Source organism: Phoenix dactylifera, chromosome 12 (assembly GCF_051530095.1).
Source record: "Phoenix dactylifera cultivar Ajwa chromosome 12, Ajwa_hap1_PhDact_Kaust_v1.1, whole genome shotgun sequence".
NCBI lineage: Eukaryota > Viridiplantae > Streptophyta > Magnoliopsida > Arecales > Arecaceae > Phoenix > Phoenix dactylifera.
Window position 1 is genome coordinate 3,046,298 of NC_143201.1, and position 19,688 is coordinate 3,065,985.

Below are 19,688 nucleotides of genomic sequence, written 5' to 3' on the forward strand. Positions count from 1 at the left end.
GACGGCCTTAAAAAAAATTAATAAAAAAATGATGAAGAGGGAGGAGCGAACTTATAGCTATCACAAAGCCAACTACCAGAGAGCTAGACAATATATGAGACGACCCAATCAGCTGCCTCATTCATCTCTCGCTAAGCATGGGTGACCTCAGAGGCCATACAGTTCTCCAAAAGGTTATAGATGTCTTACAATAGTAGGTGCTACTCATCTATCCTAGTATGGTTCTGGATCCACCCAAGCACAATTATCGAGTCCCCTTCCAGGTGGATATGCTCCGCCCCCAAAATGACATGTGCTTCGGTGATCCCTTCCTGAGTAACTCAAAGCTCGGCTCTAGGAACGGAAGTATCATAGAGTCGACCGCCTTTCGCTGTAATCAGTATGAAATCAGTGTCTCTGATCACAAATCCAGCACTTCCTCGTCTCCCATCCTCATGCACGCTACCACCAAGGTTCACCTTGAGAAAGCTCGAGGATAGAAGCTTCTAAGAGACGAAAATCGGCTGAGTCACTCTAAGAGCTTGAGCAAACTTATCCGTATAAAAAAGCGCCCCATCATTAAACCTTTGTTTTTTTGAATTTAACCTAGACACTGGACATGATCGTCTAGATCGTTGGAAAAATCATATTTTTATTTTCTTAAAAAATATAAAATTTTATTTTATTTTTATAGAAATGGCCGGATTGCAAGCAACAGCATTCAGTACATCATAAATTGACGCTACTATCTTATAACCCTTCAATTTTCTTAAATCAAAGCTAATACTTATAAGTTTCTGAAAATAAGCTAGCGAAGAATCCATCTATGGGTTGGGAAGGAAATGGGTGGGTTGTGCTTTGTTTGATCCAAGCTAAAACCATAAATTTGCATTACAAGCTCATACTTAACCATAAATTTTACATAAGAAGACATAATTATTAATTTGCAAAAGAAAAATGGATTACATATTTGAATAGAATACACATTTATTTAGACTATCACATATCTTGTACTTAGAGAGAAAAAAAAAAACACAATTCAAAAACTGTAATTACGCGTCACTTTGCAAAAGAAATATATTTTTTGGAAAATCTATAATTAAGTGAATGCAAGATCAATTGTTAAATTTAATCAAATATTGAGGCTTTATACACTCATCCATGGGCCACTTCCATTAGTGGTGAGGAATACATACTTGCATGCATACAAGCGCACACAAACACAGATGCATCCACACACGCGTACACACACACATGTAGACAGATAATGTATAAATACATACATACACAAAAGTTATTTCATAATCATCTATCAAAGCTGAGGCAAGCTTAGCTAGCCTTGAAGCAAGTACTTTTGATATGATTTTGTATAGATTATTTGAAAAAACTAATAGAGAGAAAGTTTCCTTTGGCTCAAGCGGACCTTCATTCTTTGGAATAAGAGAAACTTATGCATAGATAATGGGCTCATGGTCGAGGGTTCATTTGTAAAACTCCTCAAAAAAGGCAAGGGTGTTAGAGTTTAAATCACTCCAAAATCTTTAATAGAAAGCCAAAATGAATCCATCAGGTCTAGGTGATATCGTGCTTCCAAGTGCAAATATTGCATCCTTGAATTCTTCTGCAGTAGAAGGCTCAGTAAGCAATTGCAAATTCATGCCATCTTTTATGTACAATTTATCCCAATCAAATGGGATTGGATTGTCATTAGGGCATCCAAAGAGTTTTGAGCAACAATCATGCAAATAGTTTGACATATCTACTTGGACATTTATGATCTACCTAGCACATAGCCAATGTAGGTCTAAACATATGCCTTCATGAGTCCTCGTACACTTGCTTATTTAAATCTTGGCATTTTTGTCCAAATTCAATTACAAACACCATGATTCATCCATAATTAACCCTAAATGAAGAACTGCTACATTATCTCGTAGTCCATATAAGCCATAGGCTAAGTTCATTCTGATATCATTAATAACAATCTAGGTTCTTACCCCAAAAAGCTAGCCAAAAAGTGTAATTTTGCATTCCTTAACCCTATATAAGTATCCAAGTTGTCCAAAATGTATACCCGGTGCAAACCCAAGATCCTATTATTGATGCCAATGGTTGAAATTGGTGAGAATTTAGTCTTTAGCTTATCAAGGACACTGGGCCTTAAGTGGGGGACTGTGTGAGAACTTCTCCAAGCATGTCATCCCCCATTCGCTATACACTTGATAGAATTTGGATACTTATGGAAAGCCAAGAAATCCAATTGACATATTTTGGCTAGCTTTTTTAAATAAAATCTTAGATTATTACAAATGGTACCAAAGCTATAAAAATATTTTCCATCTCTTTCAACCAATTCTCTCCTCCAATAGGTCGGATGTAATCTTAAAAGCTTGTGGAGCAAACTTCTTAAAAATTGTCGGGTTAACATGATGCTCCTACTGGCTCGGGACCCGGTTATTGTTGAAGAGTTACTAATGTTATTGCTGTAGTTGCTGCAAGTGCAGTAGGAACCCAAATAATATCTTTCATTCACTGTTTTTGAGTGAGATCCCGAATTGTTGTAAATAGTATCCAAGAAAAATCCGCTCATGATCCATGTGGACTAGGAACACTACAGCATGGACTCATTTGGGTTAACCATAGGCTAATCGTGAAGTTTGTGAATGAATTTTTAGTAATTGTGATGGAATTTAAATGAATTTGGACCTTACTTTAGTGAGAATGCTAGAGCTTAAATGGAAGAAGTATGTAAGGATATATGCGATCATGTATTTAGTCTTATATTGGCTATACAATATATCAATCTTAAGTACCTTTATAAGGTAATAAACCCAAATAACATCTTTTTGCTAGTTGCTTCCGGACGATGTCTTGAATTATTAGCTCTGCTTCCACAAGAGGAAGCAGAGCTATGGAACCAGAACTCTCTGGGCCTTAAAGTAACTCTTTTTCTTAAATCAATGAAAAATTGTTTCCGTTTATGTGTTCATCCGGCATTGCAAGCTAGAGGATGTCTTAAGTTTAGTAGCTTGTTCAACGATGTGTGAAATCTCATCATGATAGAACTTTAGCTGATCTTCACTTACGCACTATGCACAAACTATTTTGGATCCGATTACAATTAAGTTAATTTTATCAAGCGATGGATGGAACTTTTGAGTACTAATATCAGGTTTCAAGGCTCGTGGACTAACATTTTTTATTTTTCCGAGGGAATAGGACAGGAAGAAGCCCCCAATATTTAATTTAAAGGTTGGCCAAGTTCTAATACAATTGGAAGCATCGCTGTATCCAAGTCCTCAACAGGAGGGGTTTCAGAGATTATCAAATTTTATGCATGCTATAGCTTGTTGAAGCCAACAACCAAAACCACTATTCATTAAACTAAACTTCTGAGAATATATTGGAGTCATATGAATAGGAGCTGGGATATAGCCTGAGTTTAACCTCAGAATCAGACTGACAATCCGTATTTTTTGACTTAAAAAAAAAATAAAGCGAGAGAGAGAGAGAGAGAGAGAGAGAGAGAGAGAGAGAGGAGAGGGGGATCAATTTAAAATATTTTTTTAATTTAAATAATAAGTCTATAAATATAATTTATCTAAAATTTTCTTTAGAGCTTCAACATTATTTCCTCATTTGTTTATCCTTTTGCGGTATACATGTAATGCATGCTGGTAGATTATTTTTGTATTTTTTGTAGTCTCATTTTTTTTACTATTTTTGGTGTTTATTAGTATTTTTTATGACATCATAAGTCATGATTGAATCGCCCATACATGATGCAAACACCAACATCTACCAATATAAATGCCAAGTTCCAAAATATTGGATATAACTAGCACAAGAAAAAATAACCATATAGCCGTTTCTTGATTCTTTTTGTTGACTAAGGTTCATCTGGCAAAGATAAGATTTTGTAAGACTTCTATACCCAAACCAAATGCTGTCATTGTGATTATCGACTAGATATGAGATAATTTATTTTTGAGAGAACAAGTGACAAACATAGTTGCAAAAGAAGAAAAAAAAAACTAGGTTTAAAATTTTCATATTTTTTTTAAAAAGCTCTCTTGTCAGAAAGTAAAAAATAAATAAAAAGGAAGGTGAAGGAGAAAAAAAAAACAAAGGCTCATACATTAAGCGCAAAATATATGATCACCACAATTATATTAGTTTCTTCTTTTCTTGAGAGCAGTCTATTACTTTTGTTGATAAACCATTTTTTCTCCGGCTGGCCATTATATTTCTTGTCAGATATGTTTGATAAGAGGAATAAAAAAGAAAAAAAAAGATAGGATTAGAGCAAGAAAAGATTGCTTTTTTCCATGGACATGTCCGATATTCTTCTCAGGTCTTATTATATTTTTCTGGCTTGGTGCCCAAGTACAAAAATGATATCATGTAGCGTATACAACCCTTATACTGGACAAGAAACATGCTAATATACATTAAACATCAAAAGAAAAATTCTGTAACCGACGAGTAATTTTTCTTAACTATACAAACCGATGTATGGTAGCATAGTTGGATTCTCATTCGACACCTCTGTTGCTAGAAAACTTCAGTTAATAGGAAGCAGAAACTATATCCTCACCCATCATTTACTCTTTTCCTGTAACAAGATACAAATCCTACTATTAATAACCAAGCACTTTGTTTTTTCTATTAATATGAGAAATACTGCCACTGATTAATAATAGATCACAAGCATCCATGCATCCCAGCCTTCGACTGAAACTTGAAAAACATCAATTAATAATAGATCACAATCATCCATGCATCCCAGCATTTTGACTGGAAACTTGAAAAACATGAACTCAAACATGAACTCCGCGCAACATGAACTCCGGGCGGGCAGGCGGGGCAGGTGCGTGCATGCGTGCTGACCATATCTAGACAAATAACAGTCCTTTAAGTGTCAGGCTGCACCGAACCAAAATTAAATTTGTAGACTATATGTTCTCTCCTTCAAATAATAAGATCTTACAGAAGTGTCAATAGACAAACTTGACACTACTGAAGGAGGTTCCCAGTTTTGCTAAACAATCAGCTGCAACGTTCTCACCTCTATGAATATATGTAACTCTAATCCTGCTGCGTCAATGAAGAGCCAAACAAATCTGATCGAAAATACCCTGTATTCTCTATGGGGAAGACCAAATTATACATTCAGTTATTCTTGGATTTCTTTAAGCTGGAACTTAATAATCGTAATTCTTAGATTCTTAAGAAATTACCCTTGTAATGGAGTTCTTTATATTTCTATCCACAAAATTAAAACCATCATGCTACACAATGAGGGGATTCCTGAGAAACATCTTTTATATGAATCTATATACTATAGTACGCCGTACTGGCCCGAACCGGATGGTACGGAGCGTACCATACCGTACCGGTTCAGCACCGGTATCCGGTATGGATGGCGTACTGAGTATTGGTACGCCAAAAAAAAAATTTATACCGTGTTGTATCGACACTGTGCTAGTGTAGCACCGGTATGGAGTCTGGTACCGAGACAACGAACCTTGATGTATATACCGACAAGTTTGCAATGAACAAAGAAATGACTTGCTAAATCATCGTAGCAGCATGCAACAAAAAAATCACTTGTCTTAAGAATACAACTACAATGTTAGTGAATACATCTTTTCTAATAAATGTTGCCTCCTTCGCTAAATTATGATAAAGGTGATCATAAGAACCTAATCATCAACCTTAGCATTTGGGCCAATGATGATCAGAGAATCATGCATAAGTTGAGAAAGAGAATCTATTCACCTCATTGACTGTTGCCACCTCTTTAGCACTTACCTTTTATTTTCACCCCAACTTTCTCCTGACTAGTCCTTTGAAGAAGTCAAAGCTGCAAAAGCATGTGATGGGTGAGTTAAATAAAGCATAGACTCAATTTAGAAAGAGACTTCCTTAACCACCATAGCTTTATAAGTATATGGACTAAGTTACATTTACTGAGGGGGGAAGAAAAAACAATGCCACCAATCAAAGCTTATAAGGCAACTATATTATGAATAAAGGTAAAAGTGCACTGACGACGGAGAAATATTAGAATTAAGAGTAATCAATCTTAGAATTATAACATTGCACGCCAATGAGAGGTCTTCAGAAATATGTGGGGGTTTATCTCCAATTTAGCCTCAGCCCTTAACTAAGGAATCAGAGTTTGACCTTCTCTACACCAGATCTTGGGAAGCTGTTGCCAAATTCCCTTGTTGAGTAGGTGATTAGAGAGGGTAGTCTTATCACCCTACAAGATTGTTTTCAAGCCATTACATGCAGTGGTAAAATTGTACTTTTAAGTCATGATGCATACACAGCTCATCAATCAGTAAAGGAAAGCAATACAAACACAAGCAACCCCATGAAACATTCCACTAATAGATGCCACATGACCTTTCCACAGCCAGTCATTATATGCTATAGTTTTTTTTTTCCCTATTGGTAGACAGAAAAGAGAGAAATAGAGAACTGACTTACCTATTACCATCAGGATGAAGTTCATAGCTTTTCTTGTCCTCATCAGTAGCCAATAGATATCCAGATGACGTCAATCCCTGAATGATGTAAGAGATATCACATGGATTGTAATTTTTTAAAGAAATTCTACATTTCCACATTACCTGAACTGTAACTACGATCTGTTCCACAGATTTTCCCTCATGTTGTTCCTCTATGATAACTTTCTGGCCACTGTAGAAACAAATGCAAGCTTTTTACAATGCTAGCACTAGAATCAATACTGATTTGCAGGAATAGTTGGATTCAGGTGCTTGAATAACATATCAATATGATTGCAATGCTAGTTCCACACTATGAACTAATCGATATAATTGTAACAAAAAATAAGAACCAATCTGTACTCCACAACAAATCGGTATAATTCTATGTAGGGATACGTCTGGACCAAATTTGTGTTGGATTTTCCATGGTTCCTGATGTTGCATATATCTATAAGGAGTACAAGTGGAAGCGGGAACAAAACAACCCAATTCGGACTTGAAGAAGAATGTCCAAAAATAGGCAATATTTTAGTTTTGAAAAATTCCAAGTAACATCATAGGTTTTCTCTTTTTTTCTTCAATTATTAAATCCCTCAGTGTCTACACTCGGTGAAAGTCCATCATGCTAGAGCTTGAAGTAGCAGATGAATTAAAGCTTTGGCCGCACAAGCAAAATAGTTTGTCTTAGATTAAATAGGACAATAAAACAATGTTATAAAAGGAAGTCCATGGTTGTAAAGAAGACGCATTCTATTCTATTTCAATAAAGTATTATTCTTTTTAAGTTATGTTTCTTGTGAATTCAAGAGCTCAAGGATCTAGGAGCTACAAGTAGATCAAATTCTTCGTATCATCTTGTGTATTAGGTGGAGTGACAGTGTTCTCTTTGCAAACTTCTCAAGGAGACAATGATCTTCTCGCTCTCCATGCTTGTGCTGCATTAGGAGGTGCCAGAAAAGAACTTTCCTTGGCTTGATGGCATCAAACAACTGCAAGAACATCTCCGCAAGCAACAAAATGATGATCTCTAACGTTATGCAGGACATCTTCAATGTGCCTATTGAGGTGATTAAAAAATCAATTCGACAAGTGGTTGATGGATTGTATCAACTTTATCTCCAGACCAATGTACGCCCAACAACTGCTAATGGCACTTGCAGTTGGGTGGATAATGATCAGGTACATGTTCCAAATCACCAAATTCAGCCAATATAGAAGAGCCTAGCAAAGAGGAGATTGATGAAGTTATTCTACAAGGAGGTGCTAGAGAAGCGAAATAGCCAGATTGAGTGGTACAGGCCAGACTACTTCAAAAATCATACCATGGTTAGAGGAGCAGCATCAAAGCATTATGGGCGATGCCAGGGAGCCTAAATTGTTGGCCTAATATGAGTATGTAAAGGCACTTGACTCATAAGTGCCTAAGGAGCTCAAACTTTTGCAGTATTTGGAGGTATCATACGTAGCAGTAAACTTGAAAATTCATCAAAAATAGCATAGATGGAATTTTGGTATAAAACCACTTCCTGCACATCCATTATCAAGTAAGCTTGCCAAAACAACTTGAATCATATCAATTGGAGGTCAGATGACAAAGTTACAGTCAGGATACCAAACCTGTGTCAGTATAGTCTCATGTTGTGAACTGGCGGCCAGAATCCACTATTGGAAGTATACCAAATTACCAACGGTGACAAGACCACTGTTGGTACATTTTGGACAGCAAAAACCATGCTGTCAATTGATTTTTGAGTCCAAGTTGCCCTGAGGGTCTTTGGATGGCAGTTAGTATGCCATCCATACCCCACAGACTGCAGTTAGGTCACTATCAGTTGATTTTTAGCATCAAATCACTCTTAAGATGGATATTTTTTTTCCAGAGCCTTCTTTTGGAAGTTTTTGAGTCCTATTGAGTATTAAGAGAACTTCCAAATTTTTTTATCAATGTATGAGCCCTAGAACACTATAAATATCCCCTGTACTCCCATCTTTTTGACCATAATGAATAGTGAATTGAATTAAAGTTTTGAAGCTCTCTTTGTTAGTGTTCCTGGCTGTCCGATGTACTAGGCATTGCCAAATTTGGAGACCTACCACAGATCCTATAAGAGGGCACTCTTCTTTTGATATGCAGCAGGATTGATCTAGAGTTGGATTTTGGAGTCAATTGATTTGAGAAGAGAAATTCATGGTTTGTACATGCACTAGATGTAGGCAAGTACGTTGCGGGTGTGGGGAGAGCGAGTACAAAAAGAGGTGGATTTAAAATTTCACCCACCCACTAGCTTGATGGATAGGTAACTGCTATGTGATATGATGAGATTTTAGGATTCGCGAAAGAGGATGTATGATTGCTAGTTAAACCATGGTGGAACCGTTGGCCTGCAATGCAACCACTAAAATGAATTACTCCAGGCCAATGGGTTAGACTAGAGCATTTACCTAGATGCATTTGGGTTTGGTCTCTTCATAATTTTGCCAAGCCCGAGCTAGCCAAACCTAGAGAGGGATGAGGGTGGTCAGAGAGAGGCATAGAAGGTCGACCCGATCAGGGGGAATAGAAAGGAGGCTAGCCAAAAAGAGACGAGAGAAAAAAAGTGTGATTGCAAGCATGGTCTGCTGTGCCGGTACCGGATATCGGATTACCGTGCCTTAATCCAGAAATGCAATTAACACTACGCGCCTTTTTCTATTTAACAACCAAATAACCCCACTTATCCTGACCCTGTCGCATCATAAACAACACACCTTTTCTCTCCACTTCTCAACCGAAACGTAACCCCGTGGAGTGGGACTCCCAACAATTTCAAAAGTTTCAAACAGAGGAGACTAGCCCATATAGGATAGGGGAAGAAAGAGAAGCGGAGGAAGTTGACTAGAGAGGGATGAGGGTGGTCAGTGTAGGATAGAGAAAGAGAGGACAAGACAGAGAAGACTAGCCCATACAGGATAGGGGAAGAGAGAGAAGCGGAGGAAGTTGACTAGAGAGGGATGAGGATGGTCAGAGAGAGGCATAGAAGGTTGACCCAATCAGGAAGAGTAGAAAGGAGGCTAGCCAAAAAGGGACGAGAGAAAAAAAGCGTGATTGCAAGCATGGTCTGCTGTGCCGGTACCGGATATCGGATTGGTTGCCCGACGGTGCGGGTCGGTACGGGCCCGTGCCGTGCCCTAAATCAAGAAAAGCAATTAACGCTACGTGCCTTTTCCTATTTAACAACTAAAATAACCACCACTTATCCTGACCCCACCACATCATAAACGACACACTTTTCCTCTCCACTCCTCAACCGAAATGTAACCCTGCGGAGTGGGACTCCCAACAACTTCAAAAGTTTCAAACAGAGGAGACTAGCCCGTATAGGATAGGGGAAGAGAAAGAAGAAGCGGAGGAAGTTGACTAGAGAGGGATAAGGGTGGTCAGAGAGAGGCATAGAAGGTCGCCCCGATCAGGGGGAGTAGAAAGGAGGCTAGCCAAAAAGGGACGAGAGAAAAAAAAGCGTGATTGTAAGCATGATCTGCTGTGCTGGTATCGAATACCGGACTGGTTGTCCAGCGGCACGGATCGGTACGGGCCCACGTTGTGCCTGTACCAACATAGTAGAGGAGGCAGGGAAAAGGGCAAACAAAAAAAGAGAGAGAGAGAAGGGAGCGAGAGGGAGGCAGAGAGGGGGAGAGGGCGATGGGAGAGAGAAAAAGAGAGAGAAGTGGGAGAGAGGAGGGTGGCGGAGGCCTAGAAACAGCGGACCCGGCCGCGGCCTCCGCCTTCTGCCACGGCGCCGGCCTCCAACTGCCCTCCGCCAGCCTCCCTCCCTCTCTCTCCCTCCCTTTCCCGCTCGCTCACTCTCATTTTCTCTCTTTCCTTCTTCTCTCCCTCCGGCAACAGGTTTCGTTTTCATTGCTAGAACCGTCTCGGTCCGCCATCAAAGCGGCTTGATACCACCAAAACCGTACAGTTCGAGATGGTTCCACTTACCCTAATTACAAGAGTGGAATAGGAAGGGAGAAAAAGCTAGCACCAGTCAAGGGCTAGGTAGAGAAAGGAGTGTGCTAGGTGGGGCGACATCGGCCGGTGGAAAATAGGGCAGGAGAAGAATGCTAGACTAGGGTTTTTTTCTTTCTCCCAAATCCCATCCTTTCTTTATCTTCTTTGTTACTCTAGATTTTGCAATGAAATAAAAAATATAACATATAGCCATATACTATATAAAGTACACAATAAATTTCATATATGAAATATTAAATAAATATAAATTTATTTATCAGGCCAAGTCAGGCTAAGCTAGGTTAAAAAATAAGCTCGCATGGGTCCAACTTTTATCATGTTTGAAAAATTGAGGCCCAACCCGATCCGTCCGGCCAAAAATCTCAACCCCGAACTCGACAAAATCAGGTTGGGACTAGCTAGGCCATATAGGCCAAACCAACTTTACTCAAGTCTACACCCAGTTTAGACCACTGGTTCATATGCTAGTTTAGATTGTAATTGTTTAAATAATAAATTGAATTACAACTTGTTTTGAAAAAACCCATTCAAAGTAGCAAAGGATAGAATGCGGCAAATCTAGTTTTAAGAAATACAATCATAGGCAACAGAAAGGAGGCCAAGATTGTAGATTGGCTTAACTATGAAGGAAGTGTTGACCCCAAGGGCTGATTTTGATGACCACAAAACATTTAACTATGATTCTAAAGGTCGTAGAGAAGAGAAAATCTATAAGGAAGACCTAATGGCAAATTAACGAAATCTACAAGAAGTGCATGAGTTGAGGGTTTTAACCCCTAATATAACATCTAAAACAGAAAGGAAGAGTTTAGAGTTCAAAATCCAACATACATATAGAAAAGAAGGGTTTTTCATAGCCAGATTCAAATAGAATAAGTGTACCTTGTCATTTATAAGCATAGATAGAAGATGGAGGAGGATATTGAGTTAAGCACTACATTTACAACTAAAACTTATGAAAACCAAATTTGTGCAGATGTAGAATTTTATCAAATTCCAATAAACAAAAACATATAATTCCATATTGCATTATTTCACATAAACTAGAAAAAATTATGCTTCACCAATAAACAACCTAGATAAAAATGAATATTTAATGTATCATCAAACAAAACAATGGTAACTTGTATCCAAATTAAAATTCTTAATGCTGCATGTCTTTGATGGGATTGGTATTTCTCACAATTTAAGCAAGTATTTGAAAACGAATTCAATGTATTATAATTGAATTTTGAAAATGTACCATCATGGTATTTTATAGGTTACAAGAGTTCAATCAAAACATCAATAAAAGAAGCATTGTCTGCATATATATAGATAAACTAATAGTCATGGAATAGCTTCTTACCTATGAAGCCATGTCTTATAGTATAGCTCCTCAAGAACTTGAAAGCCTAATAAAAAAGATGGTAAAGTTCAATAATTGTTAAATATATTCTATATCTGAACTTTTTTAACTAATGGCAAACACACAAAAAACTAGTGGTATTACACCCAGGCATGCTCCAAATGGACTATAGGAATGAAGCGTCATCAACAAATAAGGCATCGATTGGTCAGTTTGTAGATGCATGAACTATAAAAGTCACTAATCTGCAAGGGAAGGTAAATCATGAAAATGACCAACTACAATAATGATAGATATAAAGTGACGTTGACATTCTTAATAAAAATTACATAGCATGCTAGCAAGGTTCACAACCTACTATAGCTATTCAATTAATATGTCATAACGAAAATCATCCTTTACCTTTAGAGTAAGAAAAAAAATTCTTTACAATATGTCCATATTTTGAATAACAGATTCCCTTCAAGAACTACAATGATTATTAGTGTTTCTCAAGGCTCAAGGTTTTGCATACCAGTTTCCGTATCTATACTAGTTCCAAACCGATAAACCTTGTGGACTGAGTGCTCGTACAATATATCTCTTGGTACCCATACTCAAGACATAGTCCCTATCGATACAGTACAATATGCCTTGAAAAACAGTCCAATGCGATAACCATGTCCCTCACCCACCCTCTTGCAATATTGGTGCAACATTGTCTGCTATGTCACGATTAACTCATCCAAGATGCAGCTCTCCCACCTTTTGCTACTTAACAAATATAATAGATGACAAGGTTTTGAATACCGATACCGAACCCCGTACCATTTTTCCATCAGGATGGTACGATGACGATACAATACTGGTACTGACAATACATACCGAAACTAACAGTATTAAAAAGAATGAAAAACCATATATATATCAGTAGGTACGCACCGCTACGCTAAGGTGATATAGGAGAGAGTAAAAGAGAAAGGAAGAGATTGAAAGATAGGGGTGAGAGCGAGAGTGAAAGAGAGTAAATGAGAGGGAAAGGAAGATGGGAGGGAGAGACGAGAGAGAGTGAGGGGGAAGAGAAACGAGAGGGAGCGAGTAAGGTGGTGGAGGGCAAGCTGATTATGCTGTGACAAGGAAAGAAAAACAGGGGATGTAGCCACCTATTAGAGAGAGTGAGGGGGAAGAGAAATGAGAGGGAGCGAGTAAAGTGGTGGAGGGCAGGCTGATTATGCTGCGACAAGGAGAGAAAAACAGGGGATGCAACCACCTATTAAAAATAAAGGGAACCAGCTCAAAGGTAGGCCCATCAATATGCACCAGTACAGACCAATATGTAACTGGTGTTGGTTTGTATCAGGACATGGTATTATACCAACTCGGTCTTTAAATACTTAGTATTTGAAATTTGAACTCAAGATTCCATTGTACAAAGTATAGAACCGATATAACCTCATAAAATATAAATTAGATTAACGACTGTCAAACCATCCCAAACTAGGTTATTCGGGGGGCACCAGACTGGATCGGCTAGTAATCGGGACGATTCGGCCAGTCGATTTTGTTCAATCAGAGTTTTATAAAACACCCTCCTCTCTCCTCTCTCTAGATCCTCTATCGTCTCTTGATCCTCCTCGCCTCTCCCCTCTCCCTTCTTTCCCTTTCTCCCGGTCTCCCTCTCCCCTCTCCATATCCTCTGCGACCTCTCTCGTGATGATTTCAGAGATAATGATGACAACTCAACGGTTAAGGTTCCACAATGATGACTCCGTGGCTAGGATTAGGGCTCTGTCACCACCACCGTCGACGATGTTGGAGGGAGGTATCGTTGTCCCTCCCTCTCTCTCTCTCTCCCCCTCCCTCCCTCCCTCCCTCCTCCCCTCTCCCTCTCCCTGGTTCTAGTACACCTCAGATCAATACGGTACAACTAGTACTGACCAAATCGGTAGCCTGCCAGTACAACCTCTGATACCGGTCAGCAAACCTTGAATTGGATTAGTAATGAATCCTTCCTTTTCAATACTAGCAAATAATTAACATCATAATTTTTTCCTCTTCTATTGAATGAAGCAGGTGGAGCTCATTCACTCCTCCCTTCTGTCAAAGAAAGGAAAAGGTAACATCACACTCTCCCTTAACTTATCTATTTATACTTACTGAATTAAAAACAAGAAATCTACCTTTTACTATAGGCAAGAACCTCTAGCATGAATCCATTTTATCTAACTTCTGATCTTAACCAGCACTAAAATATGATGCCTTACACAACATAGTTCAGTTTTGGTCAATACTGATTGTTTGTTCTTAAAAATATTAGTAATCTAACCAAAAAGGGCAAATCCCAAGTTTCAACACCATCTGATTGAAAAGCTATGCAGGCCTCTACACACTAATGGAAACCCTTCATCGAACCATTATGGCATAATCTAACCCATCTCCTTGCTAGCTTACATAAATTCTTAGTGTCCCAACACCATCAATCATCTACTCAGCAAGGATACTGAAATGTTAAATCAACAAAGAGAAGGAAGTGTCCATTTGCTCAATTATACAGATCAAATACTAAGAGATATCATTCCCTAAGAGATAAATGTTGGCATTAGCAAAAGAACATGATACAATTCAACAATCAATGAACCCATACACCTCAAGAGGTAATAACAATCATTTATATATGATCCTGTGCCCATGACCACCACAAGTGATACATGCCCCAAGCTTATTTTGGCAGCTAGCCTAGCAAGATTAAGTCATTATCACCCTTCAATGAATCCTTTTCTTGCTTCAAGCATACAAAAAAGGTGCCAGCAACAAATGTCATAGTCAGGAAATTCATATGGTTATCAACTAAATCATGTATGTCAAAATAAAACAACTTGATGCAAGTGAGATTTAAGAAATCAAAGAAACAAACATTTGCACTCAAGTAGTGACATAGAGAAGGCATAGAAAAAGGTAGCATTTAGTCAAAAGATCACCTTGAATCAAAAAGATCTCATAAAGATTTTCAAAGCTATTGAAAAATGCTGCAAGTATATCCTCCCTAGTTAGTCGATTTGTACCAGAACCCCATTTTTGCAGTGTTGTATTCAAACACGTGGTTGGCTTCTCATTATCCAAGTTCAAGCCAATACCTACAAAACACCACCATGCACCTTAACAAATCCAATATGGAAATCATTTTTATGTGAATCACTTCATAAAATAAAAAACGTAATGTTACAGGGCCAAGCACGGTACCAAAAGGCTGCTTCATAACTGAGGTGTGACATGACAAAAGGGGATTGGTAAAGTTCGGGATTGGTAAGGAACCAATCCCCTTCTGACACAAGAAACTTTTGCTCTTTTTTTTTTTTGATTGTACACAAAACTTTTTCTCAGTAACAAGTTCAGGCCTCAAAGCATTTTTGTATAATAAAATGCATAAACAATGGCAACATACCAATTTACCAGTCCATAATAGAAACAAGTAGATCAGTTAAAATTTCTAGTATTCTTGGAAGAGAATGGACATCAAATGGAGAATGATTGGCCATGATCTTCAACGTCAGTTTTCCATATGCTTTGTCAGACAAATTCTAGGGGCATACACAGATCAAAGCAAATTAATAGTTAAGGATATATGGAGTGACAAAAAGGAAAAGACATGTTTACCAGAACAAACATTGAATTTCTTTGATCTATAGGTTGAGGTGCAAAGGATGCCTCCAACTTTAAGCCCATCTAGATATAGATCATTGGGCCACTTTATTCTAACATCAAGTTGCGGCAATCCCTGAAACGTGTTGTAATTTCCGAATTAAATCATCTCAAGTTCAGCTCTAAAAATGAAAATGATTCGAGAGCAATACTTGGAAAACAAGACATAATGATTCATCAAATCGTTCCAACATCAAATATAAAGAAATCCATTTATAGAAACTTCAAGATTACTTTGGCTCGGCATGACTCCTTGATCGCCTCTGTCACTGCGAGAGACACGACATACTGTAACAAAGGCAGCTTGCGCCCATCCTCCATTTGTAACGTAAATGAGAACAGAAGGCAACCCTCCGGTGAGTCCCACGCATTCTTCGCTCGACCTTCAGAAAGGTTCAAGATTGGATTTTTATCAAAGAAAATTCACCACGACAACATGAAGAACAACCGCATCATCCCCCAAAGCCAAAAGATTTCGCTCACAATACCTCTTCCTTTGAACTGGATGTCGGTAATACACACCGTACCTAGTGGAAGCTCTGAGAAATTCCTGCCAAAGAGAAAACCAATTCAAATAAAAGTATGAAGAATGAGATTTCGAAGGAAAGAAGGGATTTTTCTCACTGGGAAACGAGGTCGTGGGTGGAGGAAAGCCTCGGGGACCAGATGAGTAGCCTCCCGAAGAGGCTGGTGGAGAGGGCGTCCATGTAGAGCTGGGAGTTGAAGGTCGGGGGAGTAATGGAATCCATCTCGTGTTGCAATAAAATTCTAATCTCTTCTTCTTCGCCTCCGAGCTTTAGGGTTTCAGTCTTGGACTTGAGCGATTGCGCAAGGTCGTTCTCTTCGGCGGATTTTCCGGCGAGGAGGAGGAGGGTGGAGGGGCGGTGGCCGTCCATGGTGGTGCCGCTGGAGGAGGAGAGGCGGTTGGTGGAGAAGGGTTTGGTGGAGGGGGATATGAGTGGAGGAGGAGGGATTGGAAGGTGGGGCGGCGGCGTGAGGCAGCGACGGAGGAATCGGAAGGCGGCGACGGCGGCGACGGAGGGAAGGACGGCAAGGGAGAAGGGCATGCCTTTAGTTTCAAAGCGGGTAGTTGGGTTGGTCGGGCCGCCTTGCGACGTCGATGCTGTCTATGTACGTGGGTCCCGCCAAAGGTTATACACGTGTCAGATTTGAAAGGCCAGTGCACATTGACTTATCCGCCCTACTGTATAGCCTGGAACACGCATTACATGGATAATGGTTTTTTAATTCCCACCTTTTATCCCATGACCATCCTATCCCATAAGGGATAACTCCGATAGGATAATTTGGCTGTCTACAAGCATTCTGGGATAAAAAATTTTGCAGAACCCGATTCTGAAAGTTTGAAAAGTTCATTAGACCCATTAATACCAGTTCGATACCTTAACATTCGATTATATTTACCTTTTATCATACTCATTTCTATTATTTACATCAATCTCTTTTTACCTTGTGGCTTAAGAATTTTTTTGAACAAAATAAAAACTCCTTAGCAATTTGTTCAGAAAAATTTTGAACCATTTCTCAGCTTGTGTGACATCCTTCTGAAGAGTTATGCTGATCTTCTTTGTACATTCCAACATTTTATCAAATGTATACGAGGAGCCAGGGCCTCTTGGCATCACTTTTACACAAACAAAATTACTCGAAGGAATTGGGTAGAGGGAAAATGATTTGAAGTACTTGTGCCTTTCAACACTCCTAATGCTAGCTTCACGGCTTGGTATCCAATGGCCCCCTCTTATCAACCCTATGTCGTAAAAATTCTTATATTTTATGTTGGCAGAACTTTTCCGAGAGGGAGCCAAAAATTTCATGCAACGGGGATACTTTTTTCGTGAACAAATGATTGTGCCTTAACCATGGTCTTATCATAAATGGTGAGATGAAAATTTTTCTCAAAACATGGAACATATAGAATTTTAAAATTTGGGAAAAAAAAAGTATATTGATTGATGTCGTCAACGACTGTTGGGTGACAGATATTCCTATTCGATTTAGCCCACCATGGTTGATGTGGAGTGTTCGGGCCTCAAGGTGAGCGGCTTATTCGGGCTAGGTGAGAGGAGATGGGATTAGGTTTAGGTATGCCGTCTTTTGGTGATTGATTAGCGCAGTGGATCCTGGTTGTTCCAGTGCCTAGGAGGGGGGGATTCGATAGTAGGACATGGAGCTCGACTTGTAGATCCAGGATGAGAGCTAGTGACCTTAGGGACCTGTACAGAATTGAGGTACCTCGATAGTTGGATGGTGGCTCGCTTTGGAGGATTTAAGTTCACCACCGGATCACTTTATTCCTCTAGAAGGTGGCGTGGGGCGGCTTCCCGACAAGGAGCGTATTGAGTAGGCTGGGTATAAGCATCAAATTCATTTGTGACTGGTGTAGAGAGGAGGAGACCATTGAGCACATGCTGATCAGATGCCCAAAAGCGGCTCAGGTGTGGCAGTTCGCAAGCGGCCGTTGGGGCTTCTTGCAGCCTTCGACCCCAGTGGCATCTTTCCTTGATTACTTGAAGGGATTCATCAGTAGATCGGTCGCGGCATCTAAGGGTGTCATTGCTGTCTATGTTGCATATTATACACGGTTGGACATGAATGTCAGAACCTTTGAGGTTAAAGGCAAAGCTTGATGATCGTGGCTGCCAGAGTGGTTTTTCAGGCAGAGGAGTTTGCCCAGACTCAAGCTATCGGAGGATCTGGGATAGCTAAGGACATTTGGGTCCCCTCCTTAGCTCTTGGAGCGATTCGGATGATTTTCGTCTTCTGGGAGCCCCATCCCCAAACTTTTTCAAGGTGAGCTTCGACGGGAGTGTGCTTGAGAAGGGATGTCGAGGAGGTGTGAGGTTTGTAATTAGGGATGCTGACTCCAAACTGATTGCAGCAGGGTATAGCCATCTCTATGATATTTCTGTATATGGAGCTGAGCTAAGAGATGCTTGGAAAGTGATTACCCATGCACAAGTCATAATGGGAGCAGAACACATCTATCTAAAAGGTGACTCGGCTATTGTGATCAAGTAGATTCAAGGCTATGTGAGAGCAGGGGACAAGCACCCGCTGCTATAGGACATTAGAGATCTTTTAAGTTGTGTGGCTTTCTGGGTCACTTATGCTTACCGTGACGCGAACAACGCAATTGATTGGGTCGCCTCGTTCGTTGCACAGCACTCCGGCAACTGGCTGTGCGAAAGCTACAACTCTGTTCCACCTCTCCATCACCTTCTTTTTTATGATTTTCTTGAATGCACTCATACTATAAGGGTATGATGTATCCGTCTTATCCAAAAAAAAAGTATATTAGTTATTTCATTTCACCAAATTCTTTTAGACTATAAATTTGTCACAAGTTGCTATTGTTCTCAATGGATCCTCATGCTGTAAAATGGTATATGATTTTCCCTTTATTTTTTCAAAAAAAATTAAAATTCAAGACTCTTGGAACTATATTTTTTTTAAAAAAAGACAGATTTAGTAAAGCTTCATCTATAAAGTCAAGTGAACTGCATGTGAAGAGCGTGTGCTTAGTTCCACATCGGTTATTCACTAGATAGATTTTGGATACTTATATAGGATCAAGAAACTCAAATAATACCTTCCAGCTAGCCATTTTGGATGAGGTCCTGAATTGTTACAAATAGTATCGGAGCGGATCTGACCCATAACATATATAGACTAGAAGACACTACAGCACAAATTCTTTGGAACTGACTACGGGCCGATCATGGTGTTTGTAATTAGATTTGAATGGATTTGAACATTTAGCTTGATATCCTTAGATCTTGAGTACTTATATAGGATCGAAGAATCCAAATAATACTTTTTTTATTTCTTTCCCTTCTTGGTTGGAAGAAAATAAAGAGCAAGGTGATCTAATAGAAAGCTTCCCCCCTAATCTTTGCAAAGGCTACATCCTAGTGGATCAGCTTAGCCAGTGTATGATCCAATCAACAACAACTCATTTCTGGACGTATGATTTTGTGATGGAGCTCAAGAACATATGCAAAAAATATAAATGCTGATGACGAAGCTTTAACTTGTAGTGTCCTCTATGGCAGATCTTATGCAACATTTGAATTTGTAAAATTTAATGCCTAGAGATCAAGTAGCTCCTTTGCAATCCATAAACAAATTATATAAT

The 19,688-nt window shown here is 39.2% G+C and overlaps 1 protein-coding gene across 3 annotated transcripts; it reads right to left on the minus strand.

Moving 5' to 3' along the window:
• Positions 1–4,379: 4,379 nt before the first annotated feature.
• LOC103719623 (biotin--protein ligase 2-like) lies at positions 4,380–16,629 on the minus strand. 3 transcript variants are annotated; one of them, XM_008808954.5, is made up of 10 exons: positions 16,154–16,629; positions 16,018–16,079; positions 15,764–15,912; positions 15,485–15,605; positions 14,809–14,964; positions 11,852–11,897; positions 6,621–6,690; positions 6,478–6,554; positions 5,794–5,845; positions 4,380–4,594 (listed from the first exon to the last, which is right to left on the minus strand). In XM_008808954.5, the coding sequence occupies exons 1-9, from the start codon at positions 16,594–16,596 to the stop codon at positions 5,803–5,805; spliced, it is 1,167 nt and encodes a 388-aa protein (XP_008807176.4). In that variant the 5' UTR covers positions 16,597–16,629; the 3' UTR covers positions 4,380–4,594; positions 5,794–5,802. The 3 variants fall into 3 exon arrangements, 2 of the variants coding, with proteins under 2 accessions (XP_008807176.4, XP_008807174.4); XM_008808952.5 differs by having other exon boundaries at positions 5,761–5,845; XR_003387994.4 differs by lacking the exon at positions 11,852–11,897.
• Positions 16,630–19,688: the final 3,059 nt, after the last annotated feature.

Excerpts from the sequence above, each read along its gene's own strand:
- LOC103719623 (XM_008808954.5), bottom strand. The coding sequence starts at position 16,596 with ATGCCCTTCTCCCTTGCCGTCCTTCCCTCCGTCGCCGCCGTCGCCGCC. Across the intron at positions 11,898-14,808 it reads TGAGATCTTTTTGATTCAAG|GCTTTCAAGTTCTTGAGGAG; the intron begins GTGATCTTTTGA and ends CTTTTTTATTAG. Across the intron at positions 6,555-6,620 it reads AGATCGTAGTTACAGTTCAG|GGATTGACGTCATCTGGATA; the intron begins GTAATGTGGAAA and ends TACATCATTCAG.